Source organism: Scomber japonicus, chromosome 20 (assembly GCF_027409825.1).
Source record: "Scomber japonicus isolate fScoJap1 chromosome 20, fScoJap1.pri, whole genome shotgun sequence".
Lineage (NCBI taxonomy): Eukaryota > Metazoa > Chordata > Actinopteri > Scombriformes > Scombridae > Scomber > Scomber japonicus.
Genome location: NC_070597.1, coordinates 16,412,454 through 16,437,979, shown reverse-complemented (window position 1 = coordinate 16,437,979; position 25,526 = coordinate 16,412,454). Strand labels below are relative to the sequence as shown.

The 25,526-nt window shown below is 38.8% G+C and overlaps 2 protein-coding genes across 2 annotated transcripts; both read left to right on the top strand.

Moving 5' to 3' along the window:
• Positions 1–223: 223 nt before the first annotated feature.
• On the top strand, positions 224–20,333 carry LOC128381527 (liprin-alpha-3-like). The gene is made up of 31 exons (XM_053341553.1): positions 224–559; positions 2,849–2,950; positions 3,407–3,571; positions 5,644–5,718; positions 5,827–5,886; positions 6,124–6,252; positions 8,496–8,588; positions 8,926–8,978; positions 9,582–9,675; positions 9,851–9,985; positions 10,176–10,259; positions 10,383–10,514; positions 10,611–10,673; positions 10,970–11,049; positions 11,396–11,582; positions 11,719–11,906; positions 12,022–12,265; positions 12,378–12,517; positions 12,647–12,795; positions 12,928–13,024; positions 13,353–13,434; positions 13,755–13,955; positions 14,079–14,141; positions 14,650–14,676; positions 16,328–16,503; positions 16,612–16,709; positions 16,832–17,007; positions 17,236–17,304; positions 17,802–17,964; positions 20,091–20,159; positions 20,310–20,333. The coding sequence occupies exons 1-30, from the start codon at positions 224–226 to the stop codon at positions 20,141–20,143; spliced, it is 3,714 nt and encodes a 1,237-aa protein (XP_053197528.1). The 3' UTR covers positions 20,144–20,159; positions 20,310–20,333.
• A 4,448-nt stretch (positions 20,334–24,781) lies between these two features.
• On the top strand, positions 24,782–25,508 carry fgf21 (fibroblast growth factor 21). The gene is made up of 3 exons (XM_053341717.1): positions 24,782–24,859; positions 25,027–25,130; positions 25,218–25,508. Exons 1-3 carry the CDS (start codon positions 24,799–24,801, stop codon positions 25,506–25,508), a joined length of 456 nt encoding a protein of 151 aa, XP_053197692.1. The 5' UTR covers positions 24,782–24,798.
• The last annotated feature ends 18 nt before the right edge of the window (positions 25,509–25,526 follow it).

Genomic DNA, 25,526 nt, shown 5'->3' with positions numbered 1-25,526 from the left:
CAGAAGTGAGTGCTGGAGAAAAGCATTAAAGGCAATAAACAGATATGTAGACATGACCAAAGGAATTATATTTTTCGAAAATTGAAGATGTTAAGATTTATATTTTGTACATCAGACTTTTAGTATAAGATCATAACACACACAAGGCACGAAGACAAACATTTTGCACGCACAATCCTACATTTAGTTTTCCTTATTAACTTGACACACACACCACGGTCTCATGATGATGTGCGAGGTGATGCCCACCATTTCTGAGGATGGGCGAAGTGGGACTGGTGGGGGCCCTTCTTCTCCTGCCGGGGCAGGAGTTGGAGGCTCCGGAGGTGCAATGGGAGGAGGGGGCTTCAGCGGAAGGGAGCCCAGAGGTGGAGGGGATGAAGGAGGCAGCACAGGGAACCTGGAGTCTCTAATGGTCAACATGTTGACGGAAAGGGAGAGGCTGCTGGAGAACCTAAGGGAGACACAGGACAGCCTGGGCACAGCTCAGCTCCGCCTACGTGAGCTCAGCCATGAAAAGGAATCCCTTCAGAGGCAGCTTTCTATTGCCCTGCCACAGGTACAGCTGAGTGTGTGTCTGTGTTTGTTCTCTGCGCATATGCATGTGTTTGTAACAGTGAATCAGTCTAGTTTTGGAGGTAAAAATATGTGTTTTGGCCATGCAAATGTGTGAAGGAACATTGTTTTTCCTATAGTTAGATATATAGGCATACAAAGTGAATGTTAAAATCTACCTATCTATATGTGCCAGCACAAATTAACCAAATTGAAGTTAGACAGATCATTTGCGCACATGTTGGATATTGTGATAAATATCTGACTAAATGGATTCTGTAATGCCATTTCAAGAGATAGCGTCTTTATTTCACGTTTTTTAGATTGAGAGTAGGCAATATCATTTTTTTCTAGCATGTAGATTTTAGTTTGATGTTCAAACTTGAGTGTCCAGAACTGCCCAACTTTCATTATTGCTAGACAACACATAACATCTTCACATGTTGTTTAGTAGTCACTACACTTATTGTCATTCATATTTGTGGGTACAATATCATTAAATGGACCTAATACAGAGCGATCTGGTAGCTGAATGGTTTCAGCACATGACACATAACTGCAATGTCCCTGGTTAGAGTCCAGCAAGGGACCCTTGTTGCATGTCATAATTGTCTCTCTCCCAAAAGGAAAAGATTCCTTTTGGCATCTTTGCCAACAATTGTTTAATGAAGGCAAAAAGGGTTAAAACTGCCAAAACATCATCTTTAACAATATTAATAATGAATAAACAAAATTAATACAATTCAATTTGGTACACTTAAAAAGTATGGACAATCATTTGCTGCCACGTTTCTCCTAAAATATTTAGTACAAATTATAAAATGATGACAAAACTCCACAACTCCAGCTAAAAATTATCATAATATTTAATTATTACCTCTAGAGCTGAAACGACTAATTGACTAATCAGTTACATGATTTGCAGAAAAATAATCTCCAAATGTTTTGATAAATTGATCATTGAATTGCTCAGATGTGTAGCATTTCACTGACTTGTATGAAAGTTCACTGAAGCTATTTGGGTTTTTGGACTATTGGGACGACAGATCAAGTTACGTTGGGCTTTAGGAAAATGCAATGGAGTTTTGACTATTTATTGATATTTTATGGTTTAAATAATGATCATTAACAATCATTAGTTGAAACCATATATACCTGTCTCACACAATTTCAACAAACAGTGAAACATTATAAACTCCACCATGCCAGTATTTGTTAAATGGCTGAATTGCATTTGAATGTACTGTACAAGTGTTTATGGTACTGGGTCCTAGATCTGTACAACATTATACATGAGACACCAGGCAAAAGCAGTTTTCATGTAATTCATTTAAATGAATGGAGGCCTCTCCCCTTTAGAAATAGAGTGAGATGAAATAGAAAAGAAATGACAAGGGGACAAGGGAAACCAACTGAGAAGCTGACCCCTATCCAAACAAGAAACAATCCCATAAGGCCAAGAGCCAATGGACCCACTGTGTCACCATCTGTATAGATCTCTCTCTCAGGCTCTTTCTCTCTCTTCTTTGCACACTTGCACCCATTTCATGTGTCTACTTTTAACTGTTTTCTAATCATAAAGCAGGTAATCCTGACAGCAAACATCTGTTCCTCATTGTCATTCTTATAAACAGTTGCCTCTATGCTGAAGCCTTGAATGTATTTTATGGACACATAAAGAAATAATTGACCGTGGATTCTACGAGTTCTGTTTGTTGTGTTTCTTCCTTTTTTTTTTTTAAAGCAAATAATGTAAGACATGCTCTCCTGTTTGCACTTGGTTTTAGCACTGTGCGGGAGTTGCAAATGTACTCCCACTGGTGTTTTAAATGACATATCGATGCTGTGTTTTTGGGGGTCTCTCTTGTGCATTCCGGTGCAGAGCCATTGTGTAACAGTGTGATGTAATCCATCCATGAATGCGAGTTCACAAAGGAGGATGAGCAAGAGCGAGTGGTGGTGGAAACTGTGTCAGTGATTTACATGATTATTATATAGGTTTACATCATGTACGTCGTCTGGTCTCAGGTGTTTCACAAAGAGGGTTTCTGCAAGGCTTTGTTTATGTATATTTTCAGTGGTATGCATGTGTTTACAGTATGTGTATGCAATATATGTGCATGTATGTTGAAATCAACAGTCAATTCTATCACGTTTTGCCATGTATGGCCAGAATTATTTGTTTATTATTATTGTAGCACAAGTGGCTGTGCAGACACACTTAAACTATCTAAACCATACATTTAAATAATTTGTTTTGCTTGCCCCTGAACGCAGCTTGTGTGTTCCACAGGAGTTTGCTGTGTTGACTAAGGAGCTGAACGTTTGCCGGGAGCAGCTTCTGGAGAGGGAGGAGGAGATTGCTGAGCTCAAGGCGGAGAGAAACAACACACGTGTAAGATGTTTAGCAGCCATTTTGCTTATTAGCACTGTAACAGCGTCTGTGTTATCTTCCTCACCCATTGTGATTGTGTGGGTGTGACACTGTTTCATTTTTCTTCCTCTCTTCCTTTTTCTTCTCCACATTTTCTTTTCCTCTATGTGACTCCTTTTTTTGTTGTCCATATCTGCTTTCCTTATCTCTCCCACTCACTCCTTGTCCCTCTCTGCTACCCGGCACTCTTCTCGCCACCCAATTTGATCTCATTGTCACTCTTAAAACCCTTCACTCCTCTGCATCTTTTCTGAGCCTTCTCCATCTCTGTTTCTCTTCCTTATTCTATCCTGCTCTCTCAACGTTTCTCTTGGTTTCTGCCTCTTATTCTCTGCTTCATCCTCCTCATCCTCTTTATCCCCATCGTTCAAACTCCCTGTTATACCTATTCGCCTGTCACCACCATCACTCACATAGTTGTTGCTGGAACACCTGGAGTGTCTGGTGTCTCGCCACGAGCGCAGTCTGAGGATGACAGTGGTAAAAAGACAAGCCCAGTCCCCAGCAGGGGTGTCCAGTGAGGTGGAAGTCCTCAAGGCCCTCAAGTCTCTGTTTGAGCACCACAAGGCCCTGGATGAGAAGGTGGGTCCAACTTGCTTTGAAAACTTGAAGCCTCCAATGCACATACACTGACAATTGACTTTACAATGAAGTAGAAGACACCTTGTATCCAACAGTGAAGTCTTTGAAATTAAAAATATTTATAGATTCTGTATTTTTAAGGAGGGATAAAGAGTAGGTGTTATTTTCAAAACTTTTAAGGACGTAATTAAAAAAACCATATCAGACAAATTATTAGTCAACACAGAATATTTCAAACATTTCTGGAGGGAATCTTTGGGTGAAAGACAAAAGTGAAAATTCTTCACTTTTACTTCTCGCAAAAATCACAAACATAAAGTGTGTACATTTCAGTATTTTTATACTAACAATGGATCACATGGCTATTTGTATGTGAAAGGCATCACCTGTAGTGAGAATGATCAACTGACTCCACTGTTACCCACAACTCCACAGACCTTCATAGCGTTTTTTGGTTTAGCAGCCGCTTTCACACCACTAGTTTGATTATTTGGCACGCACCAGGCAGTAAAATTGTTACTATGTAGCATAGAGGCTGCGGTGTGGTCCGCGTTCACACCTGCAAACGAATCAAGATTGGTCCGATTGACATTCCCTCATCTTCCGGTAGGTCGGCAATTGGTGCAGAGTCAAGCGCACGCGAGTACGATTGATGCTTTCACACCAACGAAAACGAACCGAACTAAGAGCTTTTGGTCCGAATGGACTGTTTAGTGCACACCAACTACTGTTGGTGTGAAAGCGCCCTTAGTTGTGTTGTTTTTGGTAACAGCAGGCAGCTATTTTGAACAAGAAAGCTCTGACTGTAAACAAACTGTACACCACCAAATATTTTCCACAGGAGTTAGTGGAGATCACAATAGAACTGAAAGAGAAGGGAATATTGGATTGACACACATGATTCTAAATTAAAAGCAACTGTTTGCTTACAAGTGTCTTAAAAGGTGATAATATCTTAGTATTGTGTTCACAACAATTGTGTTTCCGTTCTGCAGTTATTTAACATTTAAGAAATGAATGAATATTCATGCAGGAAGTCACGGAAGTCATACGCCCCAGCTGTAGTCAGCCCGCTGATTGAATCAGCATTTCTTATCAGTCACACACACTAATCACAGCCATTCTCACAACAGGGCAGCCCATTTAAATATGACTCCCTCCTACAATGATCTCCACTACACCAATGCAGACATTCACACTGATGCTAGTAAAACTTTTCCTCCACCAAACTAGCCATCACCTTTCTGGTTCGGAGTCTCAACATGGTTCAATGGTCAAACTGGAATTTGATGTCTTGCCTTAGGCCCACTCTTTTATATGGAGGTTTCTGCAATGCAGCCCCAGCTTTAGCTTAGCTTGCTGCTGGCTAATCCGTGGAGCATCTTAGAGTGGAGCCACTAGCGCCAAGCAAAACTGTATTTCCGTTTGTTGCAATGAATGGTTTGATCTATGAGGAGAGTGTTCCTAACTGAATGAAAGCTATGTATAAAACCTACACCACTTAAAATCATATATAAAAATATTTATATAAAATGAGAAGATGAATTGATGGTAAATCCTTGCATCTGATTTGCTATTGCCTCACTTGAAAGCTACTCTTAAAGGTTTGTCCTTCTCTTGTTTGCAAAAAAACCCATCGCTTGATAAATGTGTATTTTTACTTTTACTGAAGAACATTTATACTCATAAAACTGAACTTTTAGAAGTTTGAAGTAACACAGGTACAGGTCAGCCTTGTTGACTGTCTCACTGGGATCATTGCACCGGAATGCTGGTGTAGGATCAAAAGATTGGCAATGCAATAAACAAAATACCATATTCACCTTTTGTGGAGAAATTCTGTTTTGATTTGAGTGTTTTTGGCCCTTTACTCTATGAATCATTTAACTGGCTCCATAGTCAACCTGACTTTGTCTTGGTTTTTGTAAAAAAAAGCTTATCAGGAAGGTGATGGATGTATTTTAGAGTAAAAGGTCAAATTCATTTCAGCACCACAGAAGCAGCTCAAATCTAAAATTGTAAACGGCACTATGGTCAGTTGACTCATGACTTCTTACTGCTCTGTCCTGCAGGTTCGAGAGCGGCTCCGCGTAGCCCTTGAGAGGGTGTCCATGTTAGAGGATCAACTTGCAGCGTCTTCTCAAGAGGTAAAGTCCAGTGTAAATGGATATCTATATCTTAAGATACTTCAGCAATGTGAAGAAAGAATCCTCATTTGCATTGTCTGTTTGCCCATTTTGTCTCCATCTCTCCAGGTAATCTCTTTAAAAGACCAAATTAAAAGACGTCAACAAGGGGTGGACGGCGGGAAAGATGTAAGGGAGGGTTTTATGCATGTTGGTTCCAGTTGTTTTTGTGTATGTGTTAGCGTCCAGAGAGTAGTAGAAAAGTAGATGTATGGGTATCATGGTGTGTCAGTGTTATTTTAACTTAAGCTTCACCTTTTCGACAGCTCATTTATTTTCAGACACGGCCTTAACTGATTCTAACTGGTTATTTTTCTTCATCACTCTCTTTTTTCAACTTTTTATCCGATATTGTCATCACATCAGCGACTACCCAATGGCCCCTCCTCTGGCCTGGAGGACAGTGAGCTCGAAAGACAGAGAGAAGGAGAGATAGAGCGGCAGAGAGCTGAACTGTCCCAGCTGAGGGAGAGGCTGGCCCTCATGTGCCGACAGGTCAGTGTTTGTGTGTGTGTGTGTGTGTGTGTGTTCCCACATAATGTGTGTATTACAGTGCAAACCAATATGAGGACGATTTCAAGAAGATATTTTAGAGAGAAAATATGTTATACATACGTCCCATAGTCAGAAAGTATGTGTTCAATAAAATGTGAAAAAGTGGAGTGGCACCAAGGATTTAGCTAGAGAACAATTTTATCTAATGAAAACATAAATAAACATCAAAATTTAGTACATAGGAAGGAGGTTGGGTTGGTGGAGGGAGCAGCACTCAGCAGCAATCTGCTTTGGCATGAAGGTACGAGTGGGAAATGTCAGGTCATAATGACCACTCTGCATGGTTTTGAGTGTGATGGGAAGTTACTGGTCAGCTGGTCAAACGTTACTTCAGTGCGCCAGAACTAACACTACAGTATGCTCATTTTTTTATGGTCTAAAGTAGGAATAGGCTACAGTTCAGATATAATAGGAGTTGAGGATAGTGCTGATTGTTAAAGAGGACACAACTTGCACATTATCGGGTCTATATTTTGATTTTGGGGCTTGACTGGAATATCTTTGATTTACTGTTCAAAAAAACTCCTAATGAGCCCTTTGCTCTGAATGATTAGCTCAATTTTGGAATTTGCTTCTTTTTGTCATTCTTTAATCAAAATATAAACATATCCAAAATACATATTTGGACGATGCAAACAGCCCATGGATAAACCTTAGCAACAAAGGCTAAGAAACAGACTGTTTGTGGGCATGCATAAACAGTATGACATCAATTTGATGGGAAAGTAGAAGTAACTTTACAGAGTCATAAAAATATAACTCTAATGTAAAATTTAAATGCTTTTATTGTCATGGCATCATCATATTAGACTTAAAAACTAGACTCAGAAGTGTTTCAGCATCAAGCCTTTATCGGGGAGTGAGGAAGTCTGACAGAGTTTTCTAGTACTTTTGTATTTTTGTTTTCATGTACTCCTATCCAAAGCTCCTCAAACAAACTCTTTTTTGAGTCCAGGAAGTATTACAACCCAGTGTTCAGAGCAAGCCTTTTCATTTGAGGAAAGCATTTTTACATACATGTATGTTACATCACCTCAGGTTTTGGAACTTCTATCTATAACAGCATATAAATAATCATCAAAAATATGATAAGCCCCCTTTAATATTTGGGTTGGTTAGCATAGGGGATTGAATGTAGCCACTGAGGGTCCTCACAGTATAGAAATACAGTACAAGGGTATGTGTGTACTGTATTTGTAATGTATATGTCCATTTACGTTTTCCAGTTTAATTTAGTAAATTAAATATAGTAAACATTGGCTGTGATAATGAATTCCTTTAGTCATGCCAAACTATGCCACAAGCATTTCCAACATAATATACCAAGAAGTGGGGGAACCATGAACAGTAATGTACCTCTACTGAGCTCCCTCTTCCCTCTTGTGGCCAGAGAGACTATTGCAGCTGCTCAAAAAACCATACACTTATGCTCTGTGATGCACAATGTATGTAGCATCATTCCTCCTCTTGGTTTACAAAGCACTTTATGGTCTGACTCCACACTACATATAACACATGCTGTCAGTGTATCATTCCAGCAGTTCACAAGTGGAAATCTCCTCCATGAGATTAGAGAAGTCTAGTGAGAAAGTGTTCACCACATATGTAATTTAAAGAATGTAACAGTTTGCCTGCAGATCTTAGATTTGCTCCCACAATTTGTTCTTTTAAAAATTAACTTAAGTCCTTCCTTTTCACTCAAGGTGTACGTGTGTGTATATGTACATGTATGGATGGATGTTTTTCTTTAAATCCACTTTTTGCTGTTTAGTTTTTACATAAAGCACTTTTAACTGGTTTTGTATGACATGGTGCTATACAAATAACATTTAAATTGAATTGTGCAATACAGTGTTAATAATGTACAATAATGTAGGGTAAAAGTCATTAAATAAAGATGACCAAATGTCTGGTTGGAGGGTAAAGACATTGAAGAGAAAACACAAAATTGAAGAGAAATGTGTTTAGTGTTTAGCGTTTAGTTCATTCTGTTTCAGACTCACACGTCAGCATGTTACACTTACAGTATGTCAGTGGTGCTTTTTAAAAGTCTTACACTGACCAGACAGACATTTGTAATCAATCTCAGTTGTATCTATCTACACTCTGTGCTGTGGGAGTTAGCACTGACTCATGTAGGTTCAATCTGTGTCATCTTGTGTCCCTTCGTGGTGTCACATCAGGTTGGGGAAATAGAGGAACAGCTTGCAGCCGCCAGGAGGGAGGTGACGAAGTCAGAAGAGGCCAATCAGAAGCTCCAAAGGGAAGTGAAAGAGGTATGTCGGGCCAATGTGTCTCTTCCTGGCCAAAACCCTAAGCTCCCTGGGCTCCAAGTGTATATTTAAACATAATGTGCATATGCTGTAGAAATACTAAACAAATTGAAAGAATTAAATAATTATAAGGTTGATTTTTTCCAATTGTTGTGATATTGTTGCTGCAAAATACATTTTAAATAGACCAAATAGAACATCACAATACTTCTTATGCATACCATACATACATCTAACCTTTCATTCTCTTGCTTATGTTAATAATTATATAATTCTGTTGAAAGAGCTGTTATTTCATGTATAAAATGTAAGTTTCATGATTGACCCCTGACTCCACCAGGCCCTTTGTCAAAGGGAGGACATGGAAGAAAGGATTACAACACTAGAACGCAGGTAACCTGTGCTGTGTTTATCTATTCTCAGTGTTGATGACAGCTCACACCTCTTTTTTTGTCCCAGAATTTCATACATTAGCTGTAATGCACATAACAGAGGGACCATATGTTTCACCTGTTGGCTGACAATGTGTTGCAAAGCTGTCCTGACATCTCTTTATACAGTCTAAGGTTGTTTTACATGGCATTAGCATTATATTCTTATTAAGAATGCAGCTGTGTACTACAAGAAACTGCCTCCTACTGTAGCTAAATTTACAATCTAGACAATCATCTTAGGTGTTTAGGGTTAGTTTGTATTTTTAAAACAGCTATTTAAAGACTTGAGATGAAAAATGAGTAGTTTGAGTCTGTCTTTCTTTCTTTTTTCTTTGAGTAAATGTGGGCCTAAAGGTACCAGTGTCTTTAAAAAAGACCCATTTGTCTAAAATTGTTCTCTTTCCTGGCCAATCTGGGATTGCCTTTTTTTTTTTTAGATTAGTTGCGTCTTTCTTACTTACCTGACAGCCTTAATTAATCTTGGATAATTACATTTATCATATAATTATTTATTTTGGCTGAGAACTAATTCCATTTGATGGTGGCTTGGTGTTGCTTGCAGGTACCTCAGCGCCCAGAGGGAGGCGACTTCTCTCCATGATATCAAAGACAAGCTGGAAAATGAGCTGGCCAGCAAGGAGTCCCTGCACAGACAGGTAAAAATGTCTCAAATAAACAAAACTGTCAATTATACAGTATGGTTGTACTTACAAATCTAAAAATGTAGGCTACTGCTATCTTTAGCAATTATATTTGGAGTAAGACTCATTTTTAGAACTGACTCCACATGAACATAGGTCTCCAATCACGGTCCTTCTTCTGTGTTTCCAGAGTGAAGAAAAGAACAGACAGCTACAGGAACGTCTGGATGAAGCAAAGCAGAAGCTCCAGCAGACCCTACAGAGGGCAGAGACACTGCCTGAGATTGAGGCCCAGCTTGCCCAAAGAGTTGCTGCTCTCAACAAGGTACATTAAGTCTGAGACCGTTACATACTGTTGCCTGAGCAGACAACTTGCACACAGATGGGCCTTAACACTTCAATCATCAAATAATCAAATATTCATGCCTCTTTTGCGCAAATACCTCAATCAATACCCACACCAGAATCAATCTTTTAAGAACAATTAGAAATATTTTATGTTTTTTCTCATTTAGGCAGAGGAGCGCCACGGAAATTTTGAGGAGCGACTGCGGCAAATGGAGGCCCAACTTGAGGAGAAGAACCAAGAGCTACAGAGGGTAACCTTATTTATGGCTCTGTGCTTTGGCTAAATTTCAAGCCAACTTAAAGCTTGTTGTCTAACTGTTTTTCCAAGCTTGAGCACCTTCATTGAGTCTTTGTATGGCCTCACTATATTTCAGGCGAGGCAGAGGGAGAAGATGAACGATGAACACAACAAACGGCTCTCAGATACAGTGGACAAGCTTCTTTCAGAGTCTAATGAGAGACTGCAGCTCCACCTCAAAGAAAGGATGGCAGCGCTAGAGGAGAAGGTAGTGATATGACTAATCAGGGGTGCAGTATATTATGTGGTGTAGATGAAAACAAGAATGTGGAAAATAAATGTATTCATTCTTCTGCTCTCCTAGAATGCTCTTTCAGAGGAACTGTCCAATATGAAGAAAATCCAAGATGATCTTATAGCTAATAAGGTATTCAACTACATTATTTTATTGTCATGTTTGAAGCTTGTAATTTTTAAATCCTGTGCATGACCAGACTTTCAACGGCACTGTTCTTTCTTCTACTGCAGAAAATACATTTTTGCTGAGTATCTGGAAATCTGACTTTCCGAAACTCATATTTGTAAAACTTTTTGTAAAGGGTGTTGACCTTTAATTTCTAAATATCTAAATTCTCAAGAAATCCATTTCTTCACAAACAAGAGACATGCTGTTTAACAATTAGGGGTCAAGTAGATTATAGCCTTTTCTCCTCTGTACTCTAGGAGCAGCTCCTTGCTGAGCTGGAGCGAATCCAACTGGAGCTGGATCAGCTGAGAGGCCGGCCTGGCTCTTCTTATTCCAGGTTAGCCATAATGAACCTTTAAGGGAAACACAAAGTCTCCCAAGGGACACGATATGTACACTGCCTCCTCTGAAAGCTTCTTCTCTATTCTGTTTACTCTCCTTTTCAGTTGTTATGTGCTTCCAGTAATGACACAACTTAAAAAGTAATTATTTACAGAGGCTGGGAAATAAACTAATACTATAAACAAAGTTATATACATCACTAATTCACATGATTTTAACACTATTTGTTATTCTTTGGACACCAGTCTGTGTTAGCTCATGTTGTTATTTAATCTATCCATCCAGGAAATGTAATTTTAATGTATGGTGATGTAACACATGAATTCTGGATCTCACCATAGGGCAGGCAGCGTGAGCTCACTTCCCTCCACCCTTTTCCGAAGATCACTTCCAGGGAGTGCCTCAGAGCTACGGTACCCCCAGGGTGGTGGCTCACTCCCAGCTGGCTACAGCAGTTCCTCTGGTGGGGTCGTGGTCAGGCGGACACACCGTGGCCGGTGGGGGCCTGCGAGAGACGATAGTAACAAGGTGTTCATCTCACACTGAGATAATGTTGATGATATAATGGATGATCGGATGATAAAACCACATCATTTTGATGTAGTTTTATAGGATTTCTTACGCACTTCATTTCTTCATTCTTTACATTTTATTCTCTTTCCAGTATGGAGACAGTAGCACTATGCTGGGTCCTGGTTATGACGGTGGTGTGGAGGGAGGCTTCTCTGATGACGAGGATGACAGAGAGACTCTGTTTGGATCAGAGCTTCTCTCTCCCAGCGGACAGACAGATGTACAGACTCTGGCCATCATGCTACAGGAGCAATTGGAGGCCATCAACAAGGAGATTAAGTGCGTTTTCTGTCTTTTACAGTCTTACATTTTAACCGATATATATTCAGAATGACATGGCGTGACATGACATACATGCAAAGTGTTGTTCTCAAAGTGTCTTCTCTTCTCTCAGGCTGATTCAGGAGGAGAAGGAAAGCACAGAGCTAAGGGCGGAGGAGATTGAGAGTCGGGTCAGCAGCGTGGCCCTCGATACGCCACCTCTTCCGCCATCCTCGCTTGGAGGACGTGATAGCATTGGGAGGGGCTACATGACTCCCTCCATCACCTCCTCCACATTGGCATCTCCCTCACCACCAAGTTCTGGACATTCCACCCCCCGCCTGCCACATTCTCCTGCAAGAGAGACAGACAGACAGGTACTGAGCAGAAATATCCCATATAAGGATATTTTTGAGTGGACCAACATCAAAAGGCAGCGTAAAACTGACAAGCATTGTGTAAATCCACTCAATTCTTTCCACCATGCAGAATAGCAAAGATGGTGAGGAGTGCCGAGCCCTTGCCCTGATTGACTCCACACCTCCCTCTGTTCCCCGAGCCCTGCGATTAGACCGAATGACACACACTCATCCAGGGGCAGGTCTCGATGACCACCGTGAATTTCGCAGGTACTCTGAAAAATAAATAATATAGATATGTACATAATAATATTTTTGTTTGGTGCCCAAATTAGCCCTCATGTTCCCTAACAGCCTGTGGTAGTGGTCCATATTGTTGTTCTCTTTGTGTCTGTGTAGTCTCTCTGCTGATGGGGCTACCACTGCTAGCCAGGATTCCCTGCACAAAGCCAGCAAAAAGAAAAGCATTAAGTCATCAATTGGTCGTCTCTTTGGCAAAAAGGAGAAAGGAAGGATTGGTGCACCTGGGCGCGAATCTGTCTCACTGGGTACAATTTTAAACTGCTCAGCCTTTCACAAAACGTTTGTGTTGTGGTGCTATCATCGAACTGAACATTTTAGAGAATGATCAACAATGAGATGGATTCATGAAGTAATCTCTACTTTCAACCCCTTTCCAGCCTCCACACCTTCAGATGATCTGGGCTCAGCAGATCCATTAGGCCTGGCTAAACTCGGGACTGGAACAGTTGAGAAAGACCGCCGCAGCAAAAAGAAGTGAGATCTGTCATCCTTTGACACATTTTTCATGTTATATAGAGATTTTTAAATCCTCCTGTTGTCTACAGGGTGTTAGTACATGGCAGTCAGATGCCTTGTAGATTATTGCGCTAAGCAGGGTACTGATTCCCCTGGTGCCATTCAGTGTTAAATATATGCACTGATGGCACCGGAAGGTACATGAATAAAAACTGGCACCAAATATCATGGCATTTCACATCTCAATTTCAAAGTGAATTTCTATTTATAAATTGGAGACAGTGGTAAGGTGAGATATGAAGAAATTAATCTCTGTCACACTTTTCTTTTCCACTGTCCTTGCCAGGCATGACCTGTTAGAGGAAGCCTGTCGTCAGGGTCTGCCTTTCGCCTCATGGGATGGTCCTACTGTTGTTACATGGCTTGAGGTATGGCCACTGTCTTGTTAAATGGGAGGATGGATTCAATCCAGTTTATTTTAATTAAATGTATTTACATTAAATATCTTTCCTGAATACTCTGAGATATTGTTTCACTTTCTGTGATTTTTTAAAATACTCTTAGCTATCTAGCTCTTCATAACAATAAATCTTAGCACTTGGAGTTAATTTTAGTAATAGGCTCAGGTTAGGCAAGTGATACTTAAGTATAGTTGATAATCATCTGATAGTTTGTGAAGTATCATCATTGCACTGACTAAGTAATGTTTCCATTCAATGTGTGCCACATCTTCTTTCTGTTTACCCAGCTGTGGGTTGGGATGCCAGCATGGTATGTTGCAGCGTGTCGTGCCAACGTGAAGAGTGGTGCAATTATGGCCAACTTGTCAGACACAGAGATCCAGAGGGAGATTGGAATAAGCAACCCTCTACACAGGCTCAAACTCCGCCTGGCTATCCAGGAAATGGTCTCCCTCACTAGTCCATCTGCACCTGCGAGCACGCGCTCTGTAAGGCTCAATCAAAAGCATGATATTAACTTAAACATGAGTAAATGCATGAGACATTAACACATTTTTACATCTATGTTAATGAAGGAGACTGATGTCATTCGTTTCCTTGTGTCATTACAGTCGACCAGTAATATTTGGATGACACATGCTGAGATGGAGTCTCTCACTGCTGCCACCAAGCCAGTAAGACAGAATATTATGTTACCTATCAAATGTGAAGAGAATTCAGTGTCTTAGTCTGCTGATTAACTTTTTTATAGGCATGTGTCACTCAATTTATTTTACATGAAAGACAATCATGTTACCAAACAAACAGTTAAGATACAAAACATGTTGCTTTTCTGTGTGTTTACAGTAAATGTAGTGTAGTACTATAGGAATATGAGCAAAAATCTCACATTGATAAGGTTTTTTCTTCTTCTTTGTCTCTGATTAGGGGAAGTATGGCTACACCTTTCCCTTACTATTCCCTCGAAATCTGTTTTGATGTAGTGCTTTTCCAACTAATTCTCACTCACTAACAAAACGTTTCCTCCTTCTGCCTTCCCTCTCCTTCCCTCTTCTCCATTCGGTCCTGACGCCTATTTACCATAACACACACAAACACACACACTCCCCCTGGTGATTTTCCCCTCTCTTTCCAACTATCTGTCCCTTTTCTCTTTCATTTCTTCTGTGTCTGAACTACAAGGAGCAGAAGGAGTTCAGCTGGGACCAGGTGAGTTTCTGTCAGAACATGTCATCTATAATGTGTATATATACATCACTCAAAGGTATAACCTATCTATTGTAAGGTAATTTATTACTCAGGCCATTAGAATACAAAGGAATATTAAAGCTACCAAGGGCAGCTTTTAATTACAAAAACATTTTTTCTCTTGTAAAAAACTGAGGTAAAACTGTGGTAAATATGATCCTCATCAGATGGCTATAACGAGAACAAGAGGGACTCTGGGACCAGAACAGACAAGAGTGAAAATCACCAAAATTTGAGTTATAATGCTTTTGAACACTCAAACTCGATTGATGCCACCTTCTAATAAGGAAACCTTTATATAGAGATCATAAACTCTAGTTATGGCTTACTTTTGGTTAAAAAATAATTTACTAATACTTTATAGCAATTTCCATGTGACAAGGTTGTAGAAAATATTCCTGTTGCTGCATGACTCAAATTGACTGCTCATAAGTGGTTAATGAGATAATGTCAGTGTCAAATCTAGTTTTGTTCAAAAGGGCCATTCCAAAATTTGCGTGTCTTCCTGAGGGATTAAAGAACCAGTGCGTAGGATTTAGGGGCATCTAGTGGTGATGTTGCAGATTGCAATCAGCTGAATACCCCTCACTTCACCCTCCCCTTCCAAGCATGCACCTACAGAGACTGCAAAACTCACCAAAAAACAAACAAAACAAAACAAAAAAAACATGTGAGGCCCTCTCTAAAGGTAGTGTTTGGTTTGTCTGTTCTGGGCTAAGGTAGAAACATGGCGGTGCAACATGGTGGGCTCCATGTATTTGTAAATTACACATTCTAAGGCAGCAAAAAGACAATGATTCTTATTTTCAGGTGATTATACACTAAAACATACTATAATGCTCTATTTCTGGCAAGACTGTTCCACTAGTTGCCACTAAATTCTACACACTGCGCCTTTAAAGATGAGAAAAGAAGTGTCAAAGGCTATAGGAGGATTTCCACAACCTGGCAACCCAAAAGCTGTTCTTATAAATGGCTTATTACTAATGTAAAGTAGTAATACATTATGTATTTACCATTAATAAAGCCTTTACTTACATCACATAAGATCCTTTGAAATGGTACCATCATAGTTGGTTATCTTTGGCTGTATTTCCTGTGTTTCCTATGATGCATAATTTTCAGCTGAGGGATGCTTTGCAAAATTGCTGAGTGTTCATGACAGGAGCAACAGTTGGGGAAATCCCTTATGACAGAAGGGAATCTTCACAATTTTTGTTATATTTAGACTTTTAGCTTGCACTTTGGAGGTTCACCCGGGGTTATGTACATAAAACTTGTAATGTGGGGAATGGATTGCATCATATTTGGTTTTTCAGTAGAGTATCATTTGACATGACATTCCATTCCCACAATAGGCATCAAAGTAATAAAACTCAGTCTTATCAGTCTTGCTGCAATCAAAGGCTCAAATAATGAGTTCATGAGTGACAGAAGAACATTAGGGTCCAGCGGTGCCTCCCCCCCACACATTGTGCTTTGTGACAAATTCAGGTCATTGTTCTTGATTTTTATATCATTAGGAAACTAGCAAAAGTATAAAATCAGTTGTTCACCCCGCCTGTGTTCTTTCTCTCTATTCACCCCTACCTCTCCCACCTCCATTTTATAGATCCTGGCTTATGGAGACATGAACCATGAATGGGTGGGAAATGAGTGGCTGCCCAGCCTGGGTCTGCCCCAGTACCGCTCCTACTTCATGGAGTCACTGGTGGACGCCCGCATGCTCGATCACCTCACCAAGAAAGAACTGAGGGGCCAGCTGAAGATGGTTGACAGTTTCCACAGGTCTGAAAAAATCAGTTTGATTCTCCATCTCTACTTCTTCTGTGCATCCTCTCCATAATTTTGTGTTGATATACAAAATTCAGAGCAATGTGTCATTCTTTCCTACAGGGTGAGTCTCCACTATGGTATCATGTGCTTGAAGCGCTTGAACTACGACAGGAAGGAGCTGGAGAGGAGGAGGGATGAGAGTCAACATCAGAACCAAGGTTCCTGCCCTACATTTACACACATATTTCTGGGTTTATATTGCACACTATCAGCGTGATAAGTGATCAGTTACCTCATGCTAGTTGTTGTCTTAACTGCTGCTCTGTGTCAATCTCCACAGATGTGATGGTGTGGTCCAATGAGCGAGTGATGTGTTGGGTGCAATCTATTGGTCTCAAAGAGTTTGCAGACAACCTATTAGAAAGTGGGGTCCACGGGGCCCTCCTGGCATTAGATGATACCTTTGACTACACTGACTTGGCCCTTCTTCTTCAGATACCCAATCAGAACACACAGGTATGCCACAGCGTCACACGAGTTCAACACTCCACCTTTACCGCCAACTTGTAGACACTGAAATGAGAGAATCATCATCTCTGTAGAGGACTTATCTCACAACTCTTGTCAGGAATTCTCATTGCCACACCTTCTGTTTGCCTAACACCAAGATAATCCTTATCTCAAATTCTTAAATTATCTTAATTATGATCTTACTGTAAATCTCAGTTTGTCGATCTTTTGCAGGCAAGGCAGCTCCTAGAGAAGGAGTACAATGCCCTCATCTCCATGGGAACAGAGAGGAGGCCAGATGAGGTATGACAAAGCGAACTGTCAGTTGAAAATCAATTAAGATAATCAATGCCTGCCAGAGGGCGAGTGTATGTGTTGATTGTAACCGCCTCAACTAAGACTATTTTACTTGACAATAGGGCTTTTGATCCAAACTTTTCATTTTCACCCTTTTTTATATTTGTGTCATGACAAGATAATTTATTTTCAGTGGTAAAACAACAGACTGAAATATCACTCTTCTTTACATAGAGAGTCTTTTGGCATCAGAGCATCTACCACTGCTGGCAAAATGTTAGCATGCCAATGTGGTTCAGCTGTGTTTACATCACTGCTAATTGCTTAGTTACAGCATGTAGGACTAAAAACTGTGCAACTATATTGTCACAACAAATCCTGCTTTGTCAAATACTAGTTTGTTGAACCCCACTAATGCATAATGAATAAGACCCTGGAATAGATAGCCTCCACTGTGACTGTCGTTATTTTTAATCACCGGTATTATTTCATTGTCTCTGCAGGATGGCACGAAAACATTTACACGGTCACCATCATGGAGGAAGATGTTCAGAGAGAAGGACCTCCGCGGTGTGACCTCTGACTCTTCAGAAACATTACCTGCCAACTTCCGTGCCTCCGCCATCTCTACCCCTTCTGTCACCCTGAGAAAGGTCCAGAGTGAAGGTGAGGAGTGGGAACGAATGAGCTTGGCAACAGAATTTAACAGGACCAGGCAACAGCACTGAACAGGATCTATTTTCACAAACTATTAAGCTGGTCCCGCAGTTTACAAAAAAAACAGTTAGTCAAAAAAAGAATGCAGAAACACAACAGAAGTTGATGTTTATTTATTTACATTAAAATGAAAATAGTGATGCTAAAACAGGGGCAAATGTGGTCGTTTTTGGCAGCTATTCATCTGTGATTGGTTATAGAACCCTCTAAATCTCCTTATAAAGTCAGAACCATTTGATGATGTATTGATGGTACGTTAAGAAAAGGTGTTGTTTTAGACCAGAAAATAAGACATTGGTGTCCAGTGTGCAAAGCAAAAATGATGAAAAATTCTGTGTCATTTACATAATTGATTTTTTTTCACTTCCAGGATGCCATATTGGTTTCAATTAATATGAATGGTAGAAAAGATTTTCAGAGATTTTAAAGATTTGTGATTGTGATCAGCATTTCATGTTGTGATTGTGTTATCATTTTGTGGTAAGTGTCGTGAGCAGGGACAGGTTTTTTTTAGACTTTTTGGATTTATTCTCATTACAGGACTTAATGGACAAATCAGATTTTTTTTTGTCAGATCTGATGTTTTTGTGTTTATGGTTCACATTCATGACTGTAAGTGACATGCATCCAGTTCCAGTGTGAACACTGTTGTGGTCCTAAACTGATTTAACTGAAATTTGAGCCGCATGCATACAAGAATAACTACAATAATGTCATTTCTATGACAGTCATATCATAAACATGGACAACATGCCCGTGCTAGCATTCGGTAATACGATACTTCCTCATCTCTCCATTGATCCCTGCCGCTGTTGTTGCTCTCCTCCAAGTTTATTTTTACCAGGCTTTGAGGTGCTGACACTGAATGATGAGAACAGGCAATATGTGCAGAGACGTGAGAAGTTAAAAAAACTATGAAGTCTGATCTGACTGTTCTGACAGTAGCCAGAGATCAGATATGAATCAGATTGAAGTCCACATATTGGCACAGATTCAATATGAAAAAAAAATGATTCTGTGAAAAATCAGAACTGATTCATTTTGAGGCAAAACATAAAATTGGATTTGGGCCACTTCAGCATATAACGTGAAAGTAACTTAAAAATTTTTTTGTGGGAAAATTAAACCCATAACCGAAATAACAGGCAACCATGAATGCTATTAAAAGGATTTGTGTGGATTTGAAGATATGTAATGTCTTTCAACAGTTAAGATAGTTTCAGCTTTAAGGGACACCTTGACCCGTCCTGAGAGGCTGGACAGTTAAATCTGAGGAAATACAGGAAAACCCAGTGACCTCTTACCAGAACAGCTTTTTATTTAACACCAGATTTCCCCTTGTCATCTGAAGTTCATTCAACAGACTAATGAAATATTGCGTCAACAAACATGTGTTAAGTGGGGCTTTCAGTAACAGTTTTATAGTTCTAGGCACATTGATGAGTCAGTCAAACTTAAAAGCCAATAAAATACAAGGAAACAGTCAATGGCATAACTACGTCATTTTAAAGGAATTCTTTGACATTTCGCTTTTTTGCTGAGAGATTCACATCAGGTCTGTATGGTGACTATGAAGATAAGCACAAACAATAGAAACAGAAGGAAAGAGTTGATTAACTCTGTTGTTAATTCATCAAACTAGTGAGCTTTTTGTCACCTTTTGATAGAGCCAGTCTAGCTGTTTCCTCCTGTTTACAGTCTAATCAGTATTACTATTATTATTAGTAGTAGTAGTAGTAGTAATAGTAGTAGTATTGCTATTATTGCTACTACTACTACTACTACTACTACTACTACTCATAATAATAATAATAACAATAATAATAATAATAATGATAATAATAATAATACTACATTTTATTTATAAAGCACTTATCGTAAATTAAATACAACCTCCAGTGGATTCAAATGATTTAATGATTTTGAGTTTATTGTTTTGTTCTGTCTGATTTATTAAAAATGTATTAAACACAGTTTTACTTGTTTCAGTTTAAACTACTGCAGTAGTTAAGACCTGTTCTTCTTATAATGCCACAATGAATTGTATTTACTAATGACTTTCTTCTCTTTGTCAGTAAACTCTGGTCCAAGAGGAGAGTCGGGGTCAGTGAGAACGTATTCTTGCTAAAAGATAAGCACACCAGGTGAGGAAAACACCCTTACTTACAGTACGACTGTATTCTGAATTTTCTTGTGTCGTCTGTAGTTAAAAACAGCCTCTGTTAACATCTAAACATCTCATCTCAGCAGGTGCTATAACAGTGCTTTAAGTGTGTTTTATTTCCTTTTTTTAGAACCCCACCTCCATCCTAACCCAAGGAGAAAAAAAACACATTTTTGGAGAAAAAACAGAGGCTCAAAAATCAAAATGGACACTAGAAGATGACCAACAACATTCGAGCCAGATGTCTCGAAGAATCAAAGACACTGAGTGAATGATTTCTGAAAAAATGATAAAATAATGAGTGAATGTCTGTTTATCCATCAACTCTTTCTCTCTCTTTCTCTCTCTCTCTTCTCTTCTCTCACTCTCTTTCTCTCTCTTTCTCTCACCCCATCTTGATCCATAGTTGTGGCATGAAGCTGTTTGATTCTGTAGAAAGTGGCCTGTAGAAAGTGACCATCGCCTATCGTGAATTCATCTTTTGTTTTTGAGTGTGAGACGGCAATATTGACACAATGAATTTATAGTTTTTATTTGATTGGAAAATGCATTCCTGTTCAGACCAAGAGAGTGATACCCCGACTCACATCCTTTCAGGTGATCTTACTATGATTTAGATTGATAATAGAACATACTCTGCCTAGCAACATCACAGTACAGTTTTTTGGGGGGAGGGAGGTTCAAAGGATAATGTAAGTGTACACAGGGGAAATGAGATGTATGTTCTTAAGCCATAACAGACATGAGATGCACAAATGTGAATAGGACAATGAGGCAATTAGCAAAGTGCTTTATGACAAAAAATCCTGTTCAAACTGGAAAAAAAGAGTTAAGCATTTGTGTTAATATGCATGCCAAAATCAACCATTTTAGAGTGAACGTCATGATACCAATCATCTAATGATGTGAAAGCTTGGGTAAGAACTTTGTAAAATGTGTGTATTTTATTTTTATCATTTTTTTATGATAACTGCTATTGTACGTATGTATGTATGTATGTACATTATGTATGTGTGTGTATTAAACTGTATGTTCATTTCATACTTAGTTTAAAGACTGACAGTAATTTCATTTTAGGTTGACTAAAGGAAAATATGTTTTAAATTATGGACATTTAAGATATGCTACTTGTATGTGTACATTTTGAAAAAAAACAAAACAAATTGTGTTATGATTTAAATTCATATTATTGGAGAGTAGTGATGATAATTGAATATAATATGATAACAATAATGATGATGATTGTAAAAGCTGTAATTAAAAAAACATACCTGTAAAATGTTATGTTAAAGGAGTTATTTTGCAGTTTCCACTCACATCGGTCACAAATGGGAGGTAATGTGCAGGTCTCAGTCATTTTTAAACCACAAAGGCCCAGTTTATCATTGAACAACCTTAGCTTGGATATTTTTGCAGTAAAGGTATGGGATGAGGGGCCTTAGAGAAGAGGTATACTAATTTATTTGCCTTATATTCAATCTCTTAATAGAGTGTATATGGTAGTTTATTAACTGTATTAGGCTACAGTTTAAGAATATATTATTCTTATACGTATTTTATTATACCTAATGTCAGACAGAATACTCCCTTACATATTAAAACAGACATCATCTCCCCCACTTTGTTGGCAGTCACAGCCCTTTATTGTTATGGCATCTCATGAACATGTTTTTTTTGCTCAGTCAGTGCGAACTGAGCACCACAGGACTGGAGACAAGCCAAAACAGGAAGAGGAAACTCCAGTGCTTTTTAGTCACGGCGATGGTTATAAATAGTTCAGGTGTTTTATATACCTCACAGGCGAACAATGATTTTTTAAAACATTCATTTATTAGTTTCACATTTTTTTAGTCGTTTTACTGTTTAAATATAATTTAATGCAGGTTTTTGTATTTTTTTAATATATATGAACATATTCATTATTCAATATATCCTTTATCAGCCTCATGTTTCAAGTCAAGCTGCAATAAAAAAAATCAATAAGTATGCTGACATGTCTAATTCAGAAGTGTGATGCAGTGTGATTTGGCTAAAAAAAGATAGTTCAGAGATTAAGAGAATATTATTGCTTTTTTCACCCACAGTCAGAAACAAATAAATGCCTAAGTTCAGATATATATTATATATTTTTTATGTATTTTGTGTTGTCTGGAGTATGTCAAACAGCAATATTAGGCTATCTCTATTCAACTTAATTGTTGAACGTCTATGGGCTCAAATAAATAAATAATGCTCCCATGAACACCCAACAATTGATTAAAACTAAGCCAGTAAATCAGTGGGTAGGGGGTGGTTGCTTTTTTCTAAACTTTGTCTATAGAAGGTGAGGCCCACAGTCTCAGGCTTTGAAAACCCCTGGTCTACTTTATTCAAAAATACTCACTCAAATTCAAGATTCAGACTGGTGTTTCCTAATGTGTTTTTGTCATGAGAATTGCAATACCGGAAGTTCCTGCATCCCTGCCAGAACAACTCCTCCAAATTAAACAACTGTTGACAAATGACCCATAATATGCTGCTTTCCAGAAATGGTAAGCAAACACAAGTCTCCTGCAGCTAAGTCCACTTTCTGGCTACTTAAATAACCATGTAGCCATCCACCCATCCATCCAACCAGCCTCCTCATAATAAGAAAGACACCTTATATAGATAATTCATCTGAACTGTGTCAGTTTTTTCATAATTGCTAGAGCTGCTGGATGACGTCTGTCACTCACACGTAACTATAGGCCGTTTTTTGTGACTGAATTAATCTATCCATCTATAGGGAAGTTTTTCTTTGGAGTACAGGCTTCCAAATGTAAAGAGTAAGCAAGATAGTGCCATCTGCTGGCTGAGTTCCATCTATAAAACTAAATCCTGTTTGTATTCGTCAAATGCCTTTTGAGCAATTTTGAGCATGAGGAAGACGTAACACTCATCATAATAAACATAACATAAATATGAAAGTATAGTTTTCCGTGTTTATGATTACCATTGTGTTTATGTCACTTTGAACTTTGCTGATGAACCACAAGCACAGGAACAGGTGTTTGAACAGAACAGAAGTTTGTTAAATTAAACTGTCACAGATGATCCACACACGACCTACTATAATAATGGTGTCTCAATATTTCTCGGATGTTACATTGTTAACACTTTAGAGTTAAATATGCTTTAAAGTGTTTTTCATGATTTTCATTTTCCTGACAGTGTCACAAATGATATATTTGGCCTCAGGAATAATGGTGACAGTGTAATAACATTTAATGACATCTTAATGTAGCCTTTAGATTCTGTTATGATAGACAAGGGAGACACTATATTAATTTGTATGAACTGAGCCCTTTGGTTGCATGTCAATAAAACAAAAGTAGGTGATACACTCTGAAGAGAAAGTTAAGCTTCCTGGTTATGCACAGTTTTTCTTAACTAGTAATTTACAAGGTGACGTATGACCTCTCTGGGAAATGCACAGCTGCTGTCACATAAACAGTTGTCCTCTGCTTCTAAACACGCTGTTTCCCTAGCACATGTCAAGATAAACACAGTGAAACTCAAAACAGTGTTAGTCACTTCTACTAGTATCTGTTTGTTATAATTTATTCGGCAGATGACGCAGAGATCTTTTACTTGTGAAATGTGTATCTTTAACAAGTGGAAAAGAGGGAAAGCACCCTGGCCTGACTTACTGTAATTTGTCCACACATGAGTTATCATCTTTACTGATATTTCTAAGTATGAACACTCACAACAAGTCTTCAAATAAACTTGGAAAACTTAAATAATAGTGCAGTGTTAGAATATAGTGATACTTGATGAGTATCATTGTAATGAATGTGAACGAGTCAAGATTCTAGCTAGTTCTTCTGTTTGGTTAAAAAAGATAATAGATTGCACGCACAATACAAATCACACGAAAGTCCCTGAATGATGTGATACATAATGGAAACAGTGGGAACCATAAAAACAGTATATATATATATACATATAAATACAGTATACATATAGCTTTTGTAAATGCTTGTTGGCTAAGATGAATTCAACACAACTGATCTCGTGTGAGTCCAAAAACTCTACTTTACCGGCAAATCTTAATATAAATGACGGAAGAAGCCCATACATAGTTTGATCTTCCTCTCAGCATTAAATCACGGTTTAATTATGTACAAATGTCTGACTCATACTCATGAAGGACCTCCTTCTCCTGACTCCTTTATAAGGGCCCAAAACATGTTTAGACATGTCCTGTTTAGAGTTTAATCGAAAAGAAGTTGCTCAGACAGAGTCTATATTCCTATTTATTTTTAGTGTTATAAGCTATTTTTTGTTATTTATTTTTATATTTATTATTTATTTGGAAGTTAATTTTCTTTATCTCCAAATGTTTTGCTTTCCACACAACTCTTTCTCTTTTCTCCCTTCTTTCTTATTAATCATCCCCCTTCCTTTCTCTCTGTCATTTTATCTTGCTGACTCCAACCCTCTGTTATCGTTTAACAGTCAAGTCAGAGAGGGACATCTCTACACAGGTACTTTTCATTTTAGTTACTTTCATTGCACACAAAATATCTTGGACATAGCCTTGAACACTTAAAATTCTTCATTTTTCTTTTGTTGCAGAAAATCACAGACGTGGGATGTATCTGCAGATGACCCAGGATGGGAGAGTGTCAGGAAGTGATGCTCAGACCCTTTACAGTGAGTGTTTGGCAGAAAAATCAGTGACAGACAGCATCAGTGGACCCAATGTAGCCTATTTTCCTTTCAAAATATCCACATAATTCTCTGGATAATTCACGGCCCAGAAAAATGAGACCAACAGAAAACTTATGAAGCACATCTCTTTATGTTTTTCATGTTTCCAGGTGTCTTGGAGCTGAAATCAGTCAGACCAGGCCACGTAGTCATCAAGGGACGGTCAACATCTCTGTTTCTCTGTATGGACAGTGGGGGCCAGCTGAGAGGACAGGTAAGCAATAACAGCTTCAGCATCCTAGCACCTCGGTCCTTCCTGTCGCCCATGGATAATTTACATCTGTTGTGTTGTCTCTTGCAGAGGCAGTATGAAGAGGCTGACTGCACCTTCAGAGAACTGCTGCTGGCAGACGGATACACCCGTTTGCTTTCCTCACACTATGGATTTCCAGTGTCTCTGGTATCAAAACACTCCCCACATCGAAATTCACTTCCTTTCACTCGATTCCTACCAATTACGAATACATTGACAAGGGTGAGCGTGTCTGACCAACCACCAAATAATCAGAAATATTTCAACATGGACTCTGATGATCTTCTTGGAATGGGTTTAAACTCTATGTCCAGTCCTCACTTCTCAATGGACAAGTAAAGGTGAATAACACTATAT